Source organism: Rhododendron vialii, chromosome 2a (assembly GCF_030253575.1).
Source record: "Rhododendron vialii isolate Sample 1 chromosome 2a, ASM3025357v1".
In the NCBI taxonomy this organism is placed as follows: Eukaryota; Viridiplantae; Streptophyta; class Magnoliopsida; order Ericales; family Ericaceae; genus Rhododendron; species Rhododendron vialii.
The window spans coordinates 47417455-47435797 of NC_080558.1; the positions used below are offsets into that span (position 1 = coordinate 47417455).

The window sequence follows — 18343 nt, forward strand, 5'->3', positions numbered from 1 at the left end:
TGCAGAAGTCCATGTGTCCATCGATCTCTCAGTGATTTATTCGGAATATATAATCTTGTATTTTTCCATTTTTGGTTCAATGATACCACAATCGACCAAAGAATATGAAAGATTCTCATATTTATGGAGCACAGCTGAATGGAATAAGAATCCCTTACAATCATTAGCCTTGTTTATAATTACCCAAGAGGCAAGAGGGCTTTCCTTTCACGTATCCTTTTTATCGTTGCATTTGTCATGAGATACACCAAGTCTCTTTACACTGTGCCTAATGGAATTTTCTCAAACATGAAACCAATAGCAAGATATTAAGCATCCAACTAAACGGTGATTAAAAAGAAATGAGTTAATAAATGCTAGAAAGTCGGAAACATATAGCATCTCATAAATGTAATCATCTCCCCCTTGTCCTTGTGCATATGCCAGCACTTGAATCTCTTCTTTGACAAAAAAAATGCATTGTTGCGTACAAAGAAGAATGATTCCATCCATTGTATCTGTTAGACTTGTCCCACATCGCTCATCTAAGCCACCCAAACTTATTTAATAAATTCTAGAGGCTACTTCACCTATTGCCAATTGGTTTTAGGTTGGAATCCTCCAGGAAATCTAACATGGTATCAAAGCTAGGTCTTGGGTCACCTCACCTCTAGTGGGAAAGTCTTGTCATCTCTGTTGCCCGAGTCAGTCAGTTAGCTCCTGGTCGCTACTTCACCTATTGCCAATTGATTTTAGGTTGGAATCCTTCAAGAAATCTAACATGGTATCAAAGCTAGGTCTTGGGTCACCTTACCTCTCGTGAGAAAAAATCTAACATGGTATCAAAGCTAGTCTTGGGTCACCTCACCTCTCGTGGGAAAGTCTCTGTCGCTCGAGTCAGTCAGTCAGTTCCTGGTCTGTCACCTCCACGTGCATCCAGACTGTTAGACTTGTCCCACATCGCTTATCTAAGCTACCCAAGCTTGGTTAATAAATTCTAGAGGCTACTCCACCTATTGCCAATCAATTTTAGATTGAAACCCTCCAAGAAATCTAACAGTATCTATTCATGCAAGATTGGCACAATCTCGTGTAGAGGGATGATCCATTCTTTTGCTGGGTATACCATTTCATTTGCTACCTCTTTTGCTACTGCTTAAGGAACAAAGTTTTAGAGCACTAAGGGTGTAATATTGCTACGCTACATATAAATACGGTAGTATCTGCTTTTAGGTTGAGCCTCAATTTTCTCTCTTTTGTGATGGGTGCTAATCAAGCCAAACAAACCGAACACAATAATGCCGAGGCTTGACTCGAACTCTTTATGCACCTATTCAAGCTTGGCTTGAGCTTGAGATTTTTGGGAATTGTTCAAGCTCGGCTCACATTTAAACTTTTTGTGATCGTGATAACTTTAGCTTGACTTGTGAATGTGCAAGTCGATTTTGAGTTGATGAACGAGTATTTTTTTGAACGAGTTTGAATGAACCCGAAGTTGAGCTCAAAGTCGACTTCGGGCTCGACTTTAAGCCACGTCATCTGATTTGATTTTTAATGATGATGGGTGGCTACGGAAAATTCTCAAGCTCACCGCAGCTTGAGATTTTTTGTGAACACGTTTGAATGAGCACAAAGTCTAACCGGGCTTGAGTTGTTTGGTAGTAAGCATAACAAAATCCAAACAAGACATAACTAAGGAATATTCAAAAAACCAACCAAGGCATAACCAAACTCAATCAAGACATAACTAACAAGTTATGCCTTGCTATAATTCTGTTATGCTCATAATGATTTTGGTTATATTTATAATAGGTTTTGGTTATGCTCATAATGGTTTTGTTATGCCAAAAATTACGATATTCCCAAAATGACTGGGACACCGAAGTCATTCCCTTTCTAATATGATTAAAACTTTTCACTTTTTGGTTACTTTGATTAGAGAAATTGTTTGAGCTTGCCTTGGATAGGATAACCTTTGTTCGGACTGGAATCGCGTTCGGTCGGTGAAGCACATGCTTGCGCGAAAACCTCGTAGTCGGAGTAGTATTTGGCCCGTTCGGACGGGGTTTCAGTTCGTCTGGACGCTCGTATACCAAATGGACACTTTAGTCTTATTATTGTGATTTCCTGTATAAATGGACCTTGGGTTCTTAGGGTGTGTTCCAATGGGTTTTGGATTTCCACTAGGGTTTTGTTCTCCTTTTCAGGTTTTATCAGAGCTTTGTCCCTGACAGTATTAGGTGCTTCTTTGAGAGTATTATTTTGTAATATTTCCTCGTTTATAGTGAATCATCTCTTACTCTTTATCCGTGTAATATGTTTAAGCTTCTACTTGGCGGAACCACGTAGATCTTTGTATCTATGTTTGTTTGATTGCTTATTGAGTTATTCTTTTCCCATACTTCGTAGTTGTCATAACATAAGCTTTTGAATTAAAACATATTTGAAAATTCCACTAGAGACCAAAAGTGTTCTTGTTTAAAATGAAGCTTCGATGTCCTTAACTCAACCAAGGAGAATACAAAATGCACAGGTTAATAAATGCACAGCTTATTCAAGGAGAATACAAAATGAGATAACAAAAGGGATCCTCCGGAAATTTGGAGCGCATACTTCCTCCCCTCACGTCAAATTATATAACTCCCGTTGAATGTGCACTTACTATTGTTGTGTATCGATCATATACTCGAGTTGAATGCGCACTTGCTATTGTCATGTATCGATCATATACTCGAATATTGTCACAAATAGTGTAATTTCACCTTCCAATTCACCAAAATCACCACCCAAATGGCGACGCTAACATTTAATCTGTGGTATCAGTTGAACCCATCTAGACAGAAATTTGGTAAAAAATATTTAGTAGTTTTTTTTAAGAAGGTCCAATAGAGACTTGACACCACTTCCAAAACCCCCCATTGAACCCATATAGGATGGGAAATGCTTAAAGTTTTGTTTGAAAACTGGCTCTAGTTGTACCTTCTTTCCTTTCACTACATTATTGCATGGTGCTGAAGACTGACAGTTATAACACAACTATTCTATTTCAATCAATAAGAATAACCTCAGTTTCTTTTTTAAATAACAAAACATTCCATTGATAATAAAGTTCGTTTCCTTTATTGTATAGTATTTTGAAGCATTAGTATCAATATAGTATGAATAAACCTTTTATTTATAATTTGGCAAGTGCAAATTTATTTTTTGATTATATTATAAGTACACAAGAATATAATAAGTGTGATTTTTGCTATAATATTATTAAATAACACCACTAACCAAAATTTATGGAGTCGCTACTACCACCACCATTATCAATAAAATTGTCATGCATCTCACATTGCTTTTCTTCTCACTAGCTCTCTCCTTTCCTATTCTTTGTATTTGTCTGTCTTATTGACAGTGCATTAGAGCATTTATAGACAAAATCATACAAACACATGCACACATCCCACAGATCGCCCTCACCACTCCGCGTGCACACACTAAATCTAAGCTAGACAACTAAAAAATTTGCATGCATGTATGTATATCCACATAACTCAGCTCATAATATTTGAATTCCAAAAATAAAATACAAAATTATGAGTATTACAAGTCAAACCTTTTATGTTCGTTTGAAGATTAATAAAAAGTTTTACCGTGCATGCAAATGGATTTCATTTGTCAAATCCACATACAATTAAGAGAATCATAATTTTTATCAGTTATATAGACAATAAGCAAATTTAACAGATGACTTACTATTCCTAATTTGAATCCAGCAAAGAGAATATTCGTGAACATAAGCATACTTAGGGATTAATACATCACAAAACGAGCTTATGGAAGGAGGATTAACAAGATGATTAAGAAGCTCCATATCCTAAATGCCGTTTTGAGTTTCGAATTGTTTGATGAGTTCATTGATTGAGTTGGTTAGTTCCTTTCTTTCTCTGTCTCACATACACATGTAAATGTTAATGTTTTGTTCGGCTCGAATGATTATTATATAATAGGATAAGAAAATGTTAGGGGTACGAGGAAAGAGGGTGAAAGGAAAAAGTTTCCCTTTCGATCCTTTCTTGCTTATGTCATGCTCTTTGTTGAGTGCAATTTTGTTCATCCTCCTTAAAAGAGTGTGAATATTATCTTCCCTCTTATTAACTGAAATGATATGATGTAGGTCTCACCCTTGTAATACATTTTTTGATAAGCATAACATCACTTGTGATAAGATCCACACAATTTCAACCAATAGGGAGGAGGGTAATATTCACCGTCTTAAGTGGAAGGTGAACAAAACTCAAGTCTCTTTTGTTGGTCATTGGATTGCCCATTTTTATAAAGTAGGAGTGTATTGTGTTATTTTAAAAAATACAAGGGGATATAGTAAATTTCGGAGGGTGCAAGGGCTGTTAATGTAGTATTTAACAGGCCTATGCACAACTAAAAAGGAGGCGATTATTCACAGCACTCTATTTTCTTTCTCAGCCCACTTCTTCACTTAGCTCATTTTCAATATTTTAAAACAAAAAATTTCTCCATATAACCCATTAAATATACTTGATCTTCCCATTGTACCATTCTCCTCTCAAAAATTATACTTTAACGCCCAACACCCCCCACCCCCCCCCACCCACCCACCCACCCACCCCCCCAACCAAAATTACCGTCTCCCACCCCCATAGCCATCACCTCCACCTCCATAGCCACCACCGCCACTCCTGCCAGAGCACCACCGCCTCTCTTCAAGGTGTCGTTCTGTGTGTGTGTGTGTGTGTGTGTTCGTCAGTCTCTCTCTCTCTGTGAGTATATACATACATGTATGTATATATACAATAACAACAATTAGATCACTTTCAGTAACAACATATCGAAAATATGTACAAAATTTGGTAACCAACTGCCGAACTATATATACGAAAATCATACATAACATTTCGGTAAATAGTTGTTGAAAACAAGATTATATTTCGATAATTACATGTCGAAAATATGTTCAACCTCCGGTAAACAATTGCCGAACTACTACATACGAAAATCATACATACATTTCGGTAAATAGCTATTGAAAATAATATTATATTTCGGTAATTACATGTTGGAAATGCATACAACAAAAACAAAAAACATATATTTCGGTAATATTTTATAGTGGTTAGCTACTAAAATTACTCACTTTATTCTATTCGGACCAGACACATCAAAAAACTGGGTTTTGTAAACTTAGACGCCACAACAACAAAGCAAATGCCATTGTAAATAGAAAAACTTACCTTCTCATGCGACTTCCAAGATACAATATCCATCACAGTATCTTTCTTTTCATTTGCCATCATATGATTGCCAATAGAATTTGATTCAAATTCAATTTCAAAATCCAAACCCACAAGTGGGTCAAAAAATGGATCAATAGAAGGACTTGAACCTTTCATTGATATAATATTTGGCCCTTGTTCCTCCTCCATCGGAAAATTTGAGAGAGAGGAGAAAAGAGAGGATGAAGATGAAGAAGAAAGAGAGAGAGGAGAAAAGAAGATGAACAGTTGCCTAGTGTGTGTGTGTGTTTTTTTTTTTTAAACGTGAATGATGATTTTTGAGGGGAGGGGGAAGAAGATAATTTAGGGTTTTGGTCATAAGGGCATGTAGGTCATTTCACGTAGAGGTATAAGGGTAAGTAAGTCATTTTGTATTAGGAGTTATGTTGTAATTAGTCAAAAAAATTTAACAAGCTAAAAGAGAAAATAAAGGGCTGCTAATAGTCGCCTCTCCTGAAAAGCACCTTAAACGGAATTACCAAACGCGGCCTTATTTTGCTTAGCCTTTTTTTAACGCAGTTCCTCTTTGTAAGCTGTGGGTGGTGCTACAAACCATTTGGGTGCAAACACAGATCGATATCCTAGGCGGCATCAATCTCTTTCCCTACGCTACGTCGACTCGACTCTACGCCAAAGCTGTAATATCCTGGAACTATTCTCCGCTTTCGTTCATTTGTTAGTCGATTCGTGTTTTCCATCTTCCTAATTATCCTAATATGTATATATAAAGTTGAGATTGAAAACCCTAGCCTCGTTCTCTGTCTGCGTACCTGTGGGTTATTACAAGAATTTTCGAGGCCTGAATTTCTTCGCACAAACCTAAGTCCGATAAACCGCTCCTCCAGGTAAGTTAAGTCATACACGTAATACCATATCTTTGGCATAAGGTGAAGTTACTTGGGTATCATTTGGTTTCCTCGTTCAATCATGATTTGCGTATATTAGTTATGTAGGTAATCATTTGGTTCCTTTTTGAACCGTGATTTGTGTATATATTTATAGGGCTATTGTTCCACTTTCTGTGTGCACATGTTCTAATTGCAGTTTGCTTTCAGATCAAAGAGCCTGTTGCTGTTTTGGACCGCGGAGGAGTTGTAGAGGAACAATGTTTGGTTCAACTAACCGTAAGTGTTTGGCTTACTAACTCTGATCTGTGTTATGTTATAGTATCCGTTCCATGCACATTTATATTACTGCTTGTTGCTTGGGATTCAGAGAAAGTATATATGTTAGTTTTATCATGCTTATTTGAAATATTCTTTTCAGTAAGGGCTCCTATTGCTCCTTGATTTACCTTTTTCTTTTTGGAAATAAGATTGGGTATTTCTGAGTATTATTTGGTTTGTGATTACTTCCTGTATGTACCATGCTTCACAAGTTTTTCAGCTTCACTTTCTGCCTATTTTGTTGGAAGTTTCCTTCTAGGACATAATCTTTGTGTGTAGGGCGCTCGATCCCATGCCCCAAATTTGATTGAAAATTATCCAAAATCATACCTTTGGTCATTGTTCCTTGTAGTTTCCCTTTTCTTATTGCCCTCTTTTGGTCTTTTTTTGCTTCCTGTTTCGTGTTTCTTACTATGACTCCCTTCCCCATAACAGCGCTCTCTTACACCTCTCCTTGTCTTAACGGGCAATTGATGATTGGGACAGTGTTTTCTGACATTTCTCTTTGGATGGAAGAGATTAGTGTTCACGAAAGTGTATATATGGTCTTACCAAAATTTAGTTAATTTATAAAATGTATATTGGGCATCTGCATGGATCTTTTATTTTACATTATCTATGCTCATCAGAAGAGTAGTATACGTTGTCTAATATGTGGTTCGTTTTTCTTTCCTTTACCCATTTGGTGGTGTTGTGTACTCCGTATTAAATAACTGGCCTTTCTATTTGTTTCTTCCTTGTTCATCTAACTAATGAATGTGGATTCATTTATCAGCTTTTGGGCAGTCATCAAATGGCCCATTCGGGTCCCAATCCATTTTTGGGCAAACTAATAATGCAAGCAGCAATCCGTTTGCTCCCAAACCCTTTGGGAGTACAACTCCTTTTGGTTCGCAGACAGGGGGTTCCATTTTTGGTGGCACTTCAACCGGGGTATTTGGTGCAACCCAATCTTCTGCACCTTCCACGCCAGCTTTTGGTGCTTCACCCTCCCCAGCTTTTGGTAGTTCCGTACCTGCTTTTGGAGCTTCGTCAACTCCCGCGTTTGGTAGTTCATCATCTTCATTTGGAAGTAAGTACATTTATGGAGGGTATTTTCAATCTTCAGAAAGATATTATCCACTCCTTTTTTCCGTTGTTTGTATGATATGTTTAAGCTATGTGTAAGGCATGGTTGTCCGCCTTCTTCAAGAATATTTCAGCAATCTAGTACTCTCCTGGGGAATGAAGTATCACCTAGAAATTATATCTTTACAAGGAATTTATTGGTCTTCTTTGTATGGTTTCTATTAACTCCTCAGTTATATCGGCTGTGTTGGGAAGTGGAATTGGTTCATACGTGGAATATATTCACCTTATGAGATTGAAGTTCTGGTGTTACAGTGTATTTTTTTTTTTTCCAATTAGATTTTGATCATTGTTCTGAATTCTTGATTCAAGTGTGTTGTTTGGAGAGATCAATCTGGAAGATTGTGCAGCAGGATTTGTTGTATAATAAGTTAGTTCTCATCTGAAAATTACAACTCTTGGGATAGCCTTTGACCTTCTGCTAGTAGAATATTGTCACTAAGCAAATGTTTTGTCCACCTTTCTCTATAATATAATACCTCAAAGAAAGAGATTCTTAGTTTTCAGAACTTATGTTTGTTTGACTTGTAACTGTGATGAATCTTTGCTTGGGTGAGTTTATTTGCCTTAATGCACATATAAATTTTGTTAGTAATGAAGTTTTTCTTATATTTGAATTCTGGCTTTTATATGTAGCTTATTTCCTCATCATCAGTTGCCACCCCAAACTTCTTGCTCTTTTATTATGATTTTAGCTATTTTAAATCCTTTTTGGCACAATCTTTACTTGGTGAAGACTGGTCTTCATGGTCTGTAAACTTGATGTCAGGCGTAATTTGGAGAAATGGGATCTAGGGGTTAGGTATTTCAGATTGTACCTGTTCTCCTCAACGTTGCCTTTTTTCGAGCTACCATGCTTTGTAACTTATTCTGCTGGGCCATGAAGCACGTACATAAAAGGGGTGACATAGCTGTGTCACATGTAGAAAGTACAAAAAGCTCTGATAGCAAGCAGTGTACTCTTCTAGGGGTTATGGAATCCCTTTAAGAGAGAATCTGTACTTGAACACGAAGTAATTCTGTGTCAAGCTTATGCCTCCATGACGTCATGCATGGCGATTGTCCAAGCGAGCGCCTCATGGCCCAGCCATGCCACTCGACGTCCACATGGCGTCAACCTGTTAGGAATATCTTGCTGAACCAAACTTGATTCGTCCGCCCAGCCCTATGAATCGTCACTCACAATGCCACACCACAGGTTAAGGCCTTTCTGTCTACTGTTCATGGGCTCAGCCCATTTGGCCCAAAGCAGATCCAGTTCGGCCTGTTTGTGGACTCTTATTTCCTCTACCGAGACCAATTGCAGTTGCGCTAAATAAATAATGGGGTCTCCCAACCATTTCCTGGCGGCCAAAACAAACCAGTGTCTTTCCTGGGACCATCTAAGGAACGGAGTACCAAGTGATTGATCTTTAGTTGTAACGTCCCTATCCCATGGACCATGTGAAAGTACACTTATATTTCCAGGTTTCTCACTCTCTCGAAACCTCTTTTTTCTCTCTCACCACTATCAAACTTCTCATTTTAATCTTCATTGCTTTTAAGGAATATGGATGTTTATGATGGTGCTTGGGTTGTGATCAGTGTATTGAAGGTGTTGGAGGGGGCATTGGGTGGCCTTCTTTTAAGTTTTTCACATGGGTTCGGGCGGTGCTCTAAAGGGGAGGTTTTGTGCAGGGCATTTGGAAAGGTCAAGGCACCTTCCAAGGTTGCTTTCTTTGTGTGGCCTACAGTGCTGGAAGATTTTGACTAAGGCGTAGGGATATTTTTGTGAGTTGTATTGCATTTGTAAGATGGATGGAGATTCGGTTTCTCATCTTCTTGCTCGATGTCTGGTGGCTCGGAAGTTGTTGTCTTCCGCGTTGTTGGAAACGTACTAGGAGGTTGGAGAGGTGTGAGAGTTGGGAAGCAACAGAGGAGCGCTTGGTTGGTAGCTCTGTTATATTGCGTTGTTGATTTGGTGGGAATAGATATTTCCAAAGTTTGGAGGAATTGGTGCCTAGGCTCAAGGAATTTTTGTTTCTATGTTGTATAGCTGTTTTTTTTTGGGTTTGTTTGTTAAGCTTAGATTCTTATGTAATTTTTTTTGGCTTCCCTCGGTTGTAAATGCCTTTTTGTCTCTTTTTGTTGGAGCGTTTGGCTCTTTCTTTTGTAATGGTGCGGGATCCGTTTGATGCCTTTTCTATATATGTTGCACACTTCACCTACAAAAAAGGATATTGATAACTTACCCTCGTTGTGCTATCTTGTTTATGGATGACTGATCAGTTACACAGATGCCATGGTTTTTTTTTTTTTTTTGTTGAATAGTTTTGCTTTTGTTAGTTTGGGTTTCCTTGGGACATAATGTTTTGTCATGGAACAAATTGAGACGTAATGAGGAAAAAATTGGCTTATCTTGATGTGGTCATATAATTGTTTTTGATGAATATTGTCATTGTCAAGTCCATAGATATATCCGCTGTCACGTCTGCACCACAAGAGATGAGTGTGCTGCTGTTGTTATAGGTAGTATACTTTTCTTTGGAGAAGGGCAGACGTGGCGCAGCAGCTGCACCATTGTGGCCTGATGGTCACGAGTTCGATTTTGGAAACAGCCTATGTGCTTGCAGCGTAAGTTTGCGTACATCAACCCATCCTGAGACCCTGCATATGCAGGAGCTTCATACACTGGGTACAATATTTTTTTCTTTTAAGCTTAATTTGAACACCCAGCCCAAGACATTTTAAACACCCAACAATACCCTAAAACAAGTCCACACTAATAATCACCAAATTAAAAGGCAAGAGAAAAAGGATCTACTGGTACATGTGTTGCGCTGTCTGCACTCTTTACGAATGGTCGAGGATAGTTGTAAAGTTTATATATTTTCTTGTTTTTGGTGGCACGATTTATACTAATCTGTGGGATTGTATGTGTTTGTTCATGGTTTAGAGCTAGTAGAGGTGATGTAATTTTTGAAAATGCTGCTACAAAGGCCTAGAGACTCCACGGTATTTGATTCTGTTTCATAGTTTAATGCAAATAAAACTGAATAGTCAAAAAAATCCATTCTTCATTCTTTTCTTTTAATAATAATTTCGTGGGTATTTCTTGCATACTTTCTTGTGCTGATATTCTGCTTGTATATACTCCTCGTTAAGATTATGTGGGTGATTTTCTAGTGCTAGAGTTCCACCCTGTTTCCATCTACTAAGTGCTGTTTGGAGACTGTTAATTTAGTTTTTAGAGACATTCAAGTTTTCTCCTTTTCAATTTTACTTGCATGGCCTTCTCTTTTCCTCTTTTTTCTTGTTATATACTTGTTCGATGGCTAACTTGATTTTGGTTGAGTTTGGACTAATTTTTCCTGTCCATTTTTAATATGGAAAATACAGGTGGTTCTGTTTTTGGACAGAAGCCTGTTTTTGCAGGCTTTGGGTCAAGCACTACGCAGACAAATCCGTTTGGAGGCACATTCCAACAATCACAGCCGGCATTTGGGAGCAGCCTTTTTGGTTCTTCTACACCATTTGGTGCATCAAGTCAACCTGCATTTGGCACTTCTAGCACTCCAGCCTTTGGTTCAACTAGCACACCTGCCTTTGGTGCCACAAGTTCCCCAAATTTTGGGGTGACAAGCACCCCGGCTTTTGGTTCCACTGCAAGTCCTGCATTCGGTAGCACAGGCAGTGCATTTGGTGTCTCAAGTGCACCTGTCTTTGGATCTGGGGGAGCATTTGGGGCTTCAAGCACTCCTGTCTTTGGATCAACAAGCACCCAAGCCTTTGGCGCGCCAAGCACTCCAGCATTTGGTGCATCAAGCAGCCCAGCATTTGGTGCTTCAAGTACTCCTGCTTTTGGTGCTTCGAGTGCTCCATCATTTAGTTTTGGCTCCACTCCTGCGTTTAGCCAATCAGTTTCTGCTTTTGGAAGCAGCCCATTTAGTACTTCCACATCGCCCTTTGGAGCTCAGAGTTCTTCATTTGGTGAGTTATTTTCGTTTTGTATATGCCGTGGGTACTTTTGGGACTTCAAATGGATTTTTTTGAAAAGCTTTGCATGTTCGGACTTGTTGGATTTTGGTACCTTATAGTTCATGCATATTAATTTGCTTTGCCCATGCTGAAACTTTGTTTCGTCATGAACTTCGTGCAGGAGCTCAGGCTACAACTCCAACATTTGGTAGTGCTGGTTTTGGGCAAGCTGGTTTTGGGGGTCAACGTGGGGGAACTAGGGTGGCTGCTTATGCACCAACAGCTGAGTTAGATAGTGGCACTGGTTCACAGCCTGCTGGGAAGTTGGAGTCAATATCTGCCATGCCAGTATACAAAGACAAAAGCCATGAAGAGCTGAGATGGGAGGACTACCAGTTGGGTGATAAAGGTACTTTTTATCTATTTTTCAAGGGAGAAAAATTTGTTAAAACTTTGATGCAGCTTTTATATTGGGGTTTGTCATTGATTGTTGTTTTAATTTCGTATCAGGAGGACCAGCTCCTGCTGGACAGTCTACTGGTGCTATTGGATTCGGTGCTGCTACTACACAGTCAAACCCTTTTGCTTCTTCATCAGCATTTGGTCAGTCATCTGCGAATCCATTTTCATCCCCAACACCTTCCAATCCCTTTGCTCCAAAAACTCCAGCCTTTGGTAGTACAGGCTTTGGATCATCCTCTGCAGCCTTTGGTTCTTCACCCTTTGGTGGTTCATCCACTTCCAATCCTTTTGGTTCTACTTCATCTGGAACGACTTCCATATTTGGCGCATCGGGTTCAGCATTTGGAGCCAATACATCACCGTCGCTGTTTGGTTCAGCAAGCTCATCTGCTTTTGGAACATCAACATCTATTTTTGGTTCTGCATCAGCTCCAGGAACAGCTTCAGCATTTGGTTCTGGTTTAAGTTTTGCTAACACTCAATCGTCCCCACTATTCCAGTCATCTACGCCTTCACTTGGACAAACAAATTCGCTCTTTGGACAGACTGCCCCTGCTTTTGGACAGAATACCCAAGCCTTTGGTCAATCAAGTTTATTTAATACACCTTCTACGGGGTTTGGGGCCAACTTGTTCTCAAGCACTCCGTCGCTGCTATCTACAAGCAATCCTATGGGATTTGGTCAAACAACTGTAAGTGACTCCTATAATTCTGATAATTAAAGTTTCACTTCTGTTGTCTCTAACTAATTTATGTTGTGGTGGTTAGAATGTTGTTGGCAACAAATATTTGGTGTTCAGGTTATAGTGGATTCAAAAACTGAAGAATTTTGATGTGTGAAGATTCTGGTATTTTCAACTAATGTTGTGGGCATTTTAGAATATGCTTCTATCTTTTTGAAATTTACTTGTGGAAATAAGCATGCAGAAGTGAAGGCTTTGTGTCCTCAATGGTTCTGTTTTTAAAATTAGTTGGAATTTTGCCGCCCACTTTGTGTGATATGAGGATTGTCAATGTCACGGACTCCATGGAGGAAAACTTCTTACATGAAGCCGTGGGGTGTTACTGTCAGGCATTTGCCTTAAATGCGTTTGTTCTTGGTACATTATATGCATTCCATGGTCGATTTATTTAGAATTTGAGTTCTTCATGTTTTAGTTTGAAGTTTCTGTTATTTTCAGGCATTATCTGTGTTTTTTTGTTTTTTTTATTTTTTTATATTATCTTCTCCTGCCCAGTCTTCTTTAATCTTTTCAGGAGGCGCCAGAGTGTTTAATTATATTTTCTTTTCTTTTCTTCTCTTCTCCAGCCCTCACTTTCCACTCCTTTTCAGTCTGTCCAACCTGCTCAGACAACTGGCTCATTGGGTTTCAACAACTTCGGTCAGACACAACAAGGTACACAATATATTGGTCTCTTTAGATTCTTCTTTATAAACTGTCATATTTTGATAACTGAACACTTTTTTCTTCCCCTTCTTTGGTGGTCCCTTATATAGGTGGTACAGGCACTTTTGGAAGCATGTCAACCATGTTTGGTCCGAATAATTTTGGACAATTGTAGGTTCCACCTGCCTTTCTTTTTTTTCTTGAGCAATTCCTTTTCTGCATTTGCATGGAAAATGGAGGATAGATTGGATCTTAGTTTCCTTGTTTTATGAGGTTCCATGAGTAGAAGTGTAAAGCAGCATAGTTTTATGAGTAGGCAACTTCGCCTGATATTTCGTTGTGAGCTTTTTGGTCTAGCTCCCCACTTGGTGCATAAACCATAGTGACCTTGTGTATTTTGCATCATTAAACAATCCAAACCAAACCAAACTGAGCCTTATGTCCCAATCACTTGAGGTCGGCTACATAAATCCTTTTCCTCTATTGAGCTCTGTCAAGGGCCACTTGTTCACACAAACCCATTATACTCGTATCTTTGCGCACCACAACATCTAATGTCAATTTAGGTCTACCCCTCCCCGTAGCATTGCTACCCAAAGCTATCCTATCCGCTCTCTTAGCTACTGCATCTCCTGGTCTACGGTAGATATGCCCAAACCACCTTAGCCTATTTTCCCTCAACTTCTCCTCTATATGTGCTACACCTACCATCTCATGAACCGTTTCATTTCTAATCCTGTCTCGTCTAAACCACATATCCACCTCAACATTCTCATTTCCGCTACACTCATCTTGCTCACCTGTCGTTTCTAAATAGGCCAACATTCTGTCCAATAAAGCATCGCTGGTGCATCATTAAACAATATCTTGTTTAAATCTTTTGCTCTTTTTTGACACTGGCTGGTGGTGTTTGTATCAGGTCTGCTACCCAGAGCTCTGCAGTTGCCCAAGCGCTCCCTGTTAACAATCCATTTGGAACTCTACCTGCAATGCCTCAGATGTCAATTGGTCGTTCAGGGACTGCACCTTCTATTCAATACGGAATTTCTTCCTTGCCTGTAAGCATGTCTTGTTTTTTGTTGCCAAATAAAAACAACTCAAGCAACAGAACTATAAGTTCATCTCATTCAGACTTCGTCTTCAATAGGAATCTGTTTCAGTATAATAATCGTTTCATTTGAGTGATTAGTTTTTATTGTTTAATTCTGTTTGAAACTGACTAATTGTGATTTCTATGTCGGAAATTATTTCTTGGAGACAACATTGAGATTCGTCATATCCGTGTGGTGACATAGTTTTCTAAACAGGTCGTTGACAAACCAGCTCCTGTTAGAATATCATCTTTGTTAACTTCTCGGCATCTTTCTCAAAGGCGGATTAGGTTGCCTGCAAGGAAATATCATCCTCAAAACGATGGTCCAAAGGTGATGATGTAAACTCTTCCTGTGGAACTCAGTATCTCTTGTTCAAATGGGTTTCACGTTGATTCCTATAATGGGTCTTTATTGGTGGCTATCAATTCGGCATTTATGCTGCAAACGTCTTTAAATAAGAAACACTTGTTTGATTTTGGTATCCAGGTGCCCTTTTTTAGTGATGATGAAGAAACACCTAGCACGCCCAAGGCAGATGCTCTTTTCATTCCCAGGGAGAATCCTAGAGCTCTTGTTATCCGCCCCTTGGAACAATGGCCTCCCAGGAAAAATGCAGACAAATCATCTCCATTTAAGGACACATCTTCTTCAGCATTTGAGAACGGTAAATTCTTCTTCTATTTTGCTTCTAGTATGCAGTCTTCAATCTTAGGCATGGTAATCACAGACAATAGCTGGTATCTATCTCAGTTTTGTGCTTGAGTAATTATTTGTTGAAAGAGAAACAAAAACTACTAGACAGAAGGAAGAATACTCCCTTACAAGTTACAACTACCATCTACAGCTAGCAAAAGCTCCATAGGCAGAAAACAGAATAATTGGGAACTGGTGCTAAAACATACAGGAAGTCCCACCATCAACAGGGAAAATAATCTGTTTCTGCAAGCAGAACTATAAAAACTCTTGAGCTCTGGAGTACCCCTTTTTCCAGGATCATATCTGCCATAGGAGGGATGTCTAGTCTTGCAAAATTTTCAGTAGAAATACCCTTGCTGAGACTAATCTAGCAGTTGCCAAAATTTATTCTCCATGGAGCTAATCCCACCTCAAACAGCATCACCTTATGACTTTTTCTAATGACTATAATTGCTTGAAGTATTCATTGTGTCTAGGTATCTGTTTCTTGATATTTGTTTAAATTTCAAACAAGTTCGATATTTGTTTTGACAATATTGTGCTCAATTACGTGGGTCCAGATATAGATATTAATTTGCCTTTTGATTTACTTTTGGGCTATTTCCTGCCTTAGGGTTGCTACTTTCACACTGTAAGGCTCTGCTAGTTCTTGTACAGAATCTCAGCTGATGTTGGTGTTTCAAACCTGATACTTTGGCATTTATATTCCTGCAATGACTCCTTTAAGTTCAACACCTTTAATGATTTTTTCCACAAGAACAGAAAGATGGAGCTTTCATTTCGGAGCAAAAATATAGAGTTAACATCACTTAAGTCTTTTCTGTTCAGTTTCTTCAACTGACACTTCAAACTTCTAAGTAGTTTATACATAGAGTTTCCCTAATCTCCTGAGACCAAACTTTTTCAACAAAAGGAATGAACTGGTCTTGTTGACCCCAAAAATAAAAAGATTTAAAGAGCTTCCTTTAGTGATTTTCCTTAGCTTCAAAAGTAACCACTGCTGGATTTTCATGCACTGCTCTTTTAATTCAGGTAAAATTGCTGAAGCTGATTCTACTTCTTTGAATGGCTCCAGTGCAAAGGATAAAAATAGTAAGATTAATTGTGTATCATTGTAGTTTCATCTGCTAACATTAGGGCCGGCATTTTTATTGGTTCCATAATCTTGTACATTGAAAATGGTTTCTGTCTGATTCTCAATTGTTGTCAGGGGTCATTTCTCTTAAAAATAGGAAAATAGCTGGTGCATTTTGAGGACTCTAGATTAGGTCACTGGATTATGCCTCATTTTTCCGCCCCATGTAAAAATGGTCCTTGTCCTACCAATCAGTCGTCAATCATGAGTTTAGGCTTATTGATGTGTCTTGTATCACAGTGCAGAAACCTTCTCTTTTTGTACTTAGAGGAGCTTCACACATTTCTTTGACTGAATGTCACCGGTCTCCAACCATTGGATTAAGTGCCTTTTGATCGATTGCGATTGGCAACCTGGCACCATCTTGGCCTGCCCTTTGTCTAGCTTTCCTTGGCTTCCAACTCGAGGTTTTTGAAATCTGGAAGTAGGAGTTGAACCGTTTAATTTGTTTGAATTTGTTTTCAATAGTTTCCCTTAGTGGATGTTAAATTTCCAAATTTCGCTAACTTGTTAACATCAACAACACTGTACCAGATTTTTTTTCTCGCAGCTATATTACTCATTATGTGTTCTTTGACTCTTTTTTTCTTTTTCACTTCACATTGCCATGTGTCCAGGGTAATAATGTTCATGTGTCCCTCATAAGTAATGACTATTAGTTTTTTCCTTCATCTTTTGATTTTCTTTTGATAACCTTTTTTCCTCTTTTGACTTTTCTTGTAGCATATTCATTGAAAAACTCTTCACACATTTTAGTTCTTTTTCCCACTTCTATCTCCTCATTAAAATTATGGTAAATCATATGAACCCGAGTAATTGGTCTAAACAGTTGAGGATCAAAAAAATAAAAGGCTACACAGTTATTACATATATAATAGTGAAGTGAACATGGTTTTATCTTATGGGACTTGACAACATGGAACAAAAGACACCTCTGTGACATCAGTTTCATTTCTTTATTTGACCCCTGCTAAATTTGTTCTTGCAGAAGAGCCAGTTGCAAATGGCAGCGTTGTGAAGGAACGAGTTCATCCTGACAAGGTGGACCAAAAACCCAATGGAAACCACGATGATCATTCCAACGGCCAGAAAGAGGACTCCTATATTACTCTTACTGGGCACAGAGCTGGTGAAGCAGCAATTGTGTTTGAGCATGGGGCTGACATCGAGGCGCTGATGCCTAAGCTCCGTCACTCTGACTACTACACAGAGCCTCGAATTCAAGAACTGGCTGCAATGGAAAGGGCCAAACCAGGATTCTGCTGTCGTGTCAAGGATTTTGTGGTTGGACGCCATGGCTATGGTAGTATCAGGTTCATTGGGGAGACTGATGTGAGGCGTCTTGATCTTGAATCTCTCGTGCAATTTAACAATCGCGAGGTTATTGTCTACATGGATGAGAGCAAGAAGCCTCCTGTTGGACAGGGTCTCAACAAGCCTGCTGAGGTAACACTTCTCAACATCAAATGTGTTGACAAAAGGACTGGGACTCACTATACAGAGGGGCCAAAAATTGATAGATACAGGGAGATGCTCAAAAGAAAGGCCGAGGATCAAGGTGCTGAGTTTGTTTCCTATGACCCGATCAAAGGAGAATGGAAATTTAGGGTCAGACATTTCAGCAAGTACAGACTTGGAGATGAAGATGAAGATAACTGGTATATGCATGCTGCTCCTGGATGCTGACAATTGTAAGCTGTCTAGAGGAATGTGAATGCCCTTTTGGCCTCAAGGAAGATCTTTCTCTGGTTCTGTGATGTTGTATTTGTATAGAATTTACCAGGAATTTTGTATTAGACTCGAGTGTGCAATGGGGGTGGGGGGGGGGGGGGGGGGGTGGGGGTGGGGGTTTGGGGGGGGGGGGGGTGTGGGTGGGGCTTTGGGGGTTCTACTTTTCGTTCTTACAATAGTGTTCGTTCATTTATGCTGCTTGTTTTAACGTTAGTGAAAGGTTGCCTAAAAGAGGTTTGATTACTAATGGTTGAGCACTCTTCAATATTTCAATTTTTGATTGATGAACTGGGGCACTGGGCGCTGC

The 18343-nt window shown here is 39.0% G+C and overlaps 1 protein-coding gene across 5 annotated transcripts; it reads left to right on the top strand.

Annotated features, from left to right (window-relative positions):
- The first annotated feature begins 5762 nt into the window (after positions 1 to 5762).
- Positions 5763 to 18116, top strand: LOC131316940 (nuclear pore complex protein NUP98A). 5 transcript variants are annotated; one of them, XM_058346509.1, is made up of 14 exons: positions 5774 to 5917; positions 6010 to 6124; positions 6335 to 6403; positions 7221 to 7517; positions 10952 to 11542; positions 11712 to 11939; positions 12041 to 12684; positions 13302 to 13389; positions 13491 to 13551; positions 14300 to 14438; positions 14688 to 14804; positions 14961 to 15138; positions 16203 to 16262; positions 17294 to 18116. In XM_058346509.1, exons 3-14 carry the CDS (start codon positions 6385 to 6387, stop codon positions 17989 to 17991), a joined length of 3120 nt encoding a protein of 1039 aa, XP_058202492.1. In that variant the 5' UTR covers positions 5774 to 5917; positions 6010 to 6124; positions 6335 to 6384; the 3' UTR covers positions 17992 to 18116. The 5 variants fall into 5 exon arrangements, with proteins under 5 accessions (XP_058202491.1, XP_058202492.1, XP_058202493.1 ...); XM_058346510.1 differs by having other exon boundaries at positions 5786 to 5917; positions 6015 to 6124; XM_058346508.1 differs by lacking the exon at positions 6010 to 6124 and having other exon boundaries at positions 5763 to 5917.
- Positions 18117 to 18343: the final 227 nt, after the last annotated feature.